The sequence below is a fragment of the Dipodomys ordii genome, unplaced genomic scaffold (assembly GCF_000151885.1).
Source record: "Dipodomys ordii isolate 6190 unplaced genomic scaffold, Dord_2.0 Scaffold171, whole genome shotgun sequence".
Taxonomy (NCBI): Eukaryota; Metazoa; Chordata; class Mammalia; order Rodentia; family Heteromyidae; genus Dipodomys; species Dipodomys ordii.
Genome location: NW_012267387.1, coordinates 1087364 through 1089736, shown reverse-complemented (window position 1 = coordinate 1089736; position 2373 = coordinate 1087364). Strand labels below are relative to the sequence as shown.

Genomic DNA, 2373 nt, shown 5'->3' with positions numbered 1-2373 from the left:
AATAATCCGCCCAGCTACCAGTGGTCATGCCTACAATCCCAGCTACTCAGGAGCTAGACCTGAGAATCTCAGTTCAAGGTTAGTGCAGGCAGACAGATCTCTGAGACGTTATCTCCAATGAGCCAGCAAAAAACTGAAACTGGAGGCATGGCTCAAGTGGTAGAGCTCAGCTCTGAGCAAAAACAGCTGAGTTCAAGCCCCAGTACTGCCAAAAATTAAAAAAAAAAAAAAAAAAACTCTAGGCAAGGTGGTTCATACTACTCGGGAGTGAAAGGTGGGAGGAACAGTCTACAGCTAGCCTGGACAATAATCCCAAGACTCTACCTTAAAAAAAAAAAAAAAAAACAAAGGAGGCTGGAAGTGTGGCTCAAAGAGTCGAGCACTTGTCTAGCAAGTCCAAGCCCTGAGTTCAATCCCCAGTGTTAAAATAAATAAATAAATATGTACCCATTTGCCTTCTGCCCCCTCCCCAGTCAATGTGAGCTGCAGGACAGCTTTGTGTCCTCCACAAACGTGTCCCCAGTGCCTAGAAAACCCCCAGTCCTCTACCCACAGCTGGCCTGCTCTCCCAGAGCCCTTCCTCCTCCTCCCTGCCAACCCTCCCGACCTCCTGCCCCTCTCCCCTGCCATCCACCCACCTCCACGGCAGCAGCCCCCTGGCCCAGATACTCCTACACCTCTCCCTCCGCCAATAAAAAAAGCCAGCTTCTGGGGACCCCAGCTCCTCCCTCCCTGCCCCCCCTTCATGGTCTCAAGCTTCCTCTCTTCGCTGACCCCCAAATCCTCCTCACCTCCAACCCCCAAGCCCTATACCTTGTGCCACCCTGCCCCATCGGGATTCCAGAGCCCACCGCCTTCACAGACCACAGCTACTGGCTGCTTCTGAGGTGCAGGGGAGGTGCTAAAGGGTTTTATTTATCCCATTACACGCCTTCTCCCCTCCCCCTGAACCCCAGGGTGACTGGGCCCCCTGGCAGCCAGCTAGGGGTCCTCAACAACCATGCAACCTCCCACCCTCTTCCTAAGCAGGGGGGAGGGATGCCTGGTCCTGGGGGTGAGGGAGGGGAGGTGGATGAATTTTCCCCCAGAGCATCTGGAGGGACTTTTCCTGGAAGGGAGCACCAATGGGGAGCGTGGGTAGAAGGGAGCAGGGGTGGAGGACGGCTGGCCTGTGATCTGTTCTCTCTCAACAAGGGGAACTTGTTCTCCAATCCTCATGCTTTGTCCTAGGAAGCCTCCTGGCGGCCCCGGATGTTCCCCCTTTGTGAGGTGGGTTCCTCCAGCCAGCCTTCTCAAAGGGAGGGTCCCCAGAAATGCAAATGCAAGGACGGACCCTCAGTGCTGCAGAATGGGAGTCTGGGGTCCGTCCAGATGGGGCCTGGAGATGGTAGGACTCGGGTTCAACGAAGTCCCCGGCCCACTGGGCAGAGATTCTGCACGTGCGCCCGGCTCCCAGGTGGCACGAGGCTGCTGCCAATGGTCCCCAGAGCGCACTGCGGGGTCGGGGCAGGCCACCAGCACTCCCACTCCATCCCTGTGCACCCCCTTTCCCATGACCACCTGCCCGTCTCTGGCCCATCTTAGCGTCACCCTGCTCGCCCACCTCTACCCTGCTCGCTCACCCTCCAGCCTTTTTCTTTGGGGAGGGGGGGAGGTGGTGGGGCTTGAACTCAGGGCCTGGGTGCCATTCCTGAGCCTTTTCACTCAAGGCTAGCACTTTACCACTGAGAGCAAAAGCTCTACTTCTGGTTTCCTGGTGGTTCACTGGAGATAAGACATTCACAGACTTCCCTGCCCAGGCTGGCTTTGAACCGTGATTCTCAGATCTCAGCCTCTTGAGTAGCTAGGATGACAGGCGTGAGTCACGGGCGCCCGGCCCCTCCCCCCCCCAGCCTGGGCGCGGGGTCCCCCCACTCCCCCCCCACACACACACACATGACACGGCCACACGGAGGGGGAAGGGGCTCTCTGCATCCTTTATCTCCCGGGTGGGGTGGGGTGGTCAGCGGCCCTCCAGGGCCCGGTCCCGCGCGATGACCGCCTCCTCGAACTTGATCATGAGCGTGGTGCCCTTGTGCCAGTGCGCCGTGACCTTGGCCGGGAAGCCGCTGTGCGTGAGCACCGCCTCCACGATGCCCGCCGTGAAGCTGGCGCAGTTGAGCGTGCTGTTCTCCTTGGGCACCGAGATGTAGGTGTTGATGAGCGGCTCGCGCTCGATGATGTAGAAGGTGCGCGCGTCGTCGTTGGCCTGCTCCAGCTTGTCGGCCTCCTTGCCGAACAGCGCCTTCCACACGGCGCCCTTGACGAACAGCAGCGCGCCCAGCACCTTGGTCTCCCGCCGGGCGCCCTTCTCGCGCGCCACCAGCGCGTCCA

General features: G+C 59.3%; 1 protein-coding gene across 1 annotated transcript in view; it reads right to left on the bottom strand.

The window, feature by feature from the left end:
- Window positions 1-1955: 1955 nt before the first annotated feature.
- The window catches only part of Trappc5 (trafficking protein particle complex 5), a 2250-nt gene continuing 1832 nt past the window's right edge, over window positions 1956-2373 (bottom strand). The window contains exon 3 of the mRNA XM_013033509.1: window positions 1956-2371. Coding sequence (XP_012888963.1) covers window positions 2003-2371 — 369 coding nt within the window. The 3' untranslated portion in view covers window positions 1956-2002. The remainder of the gene's footprint in view (window positions 2372-2373) is intronic.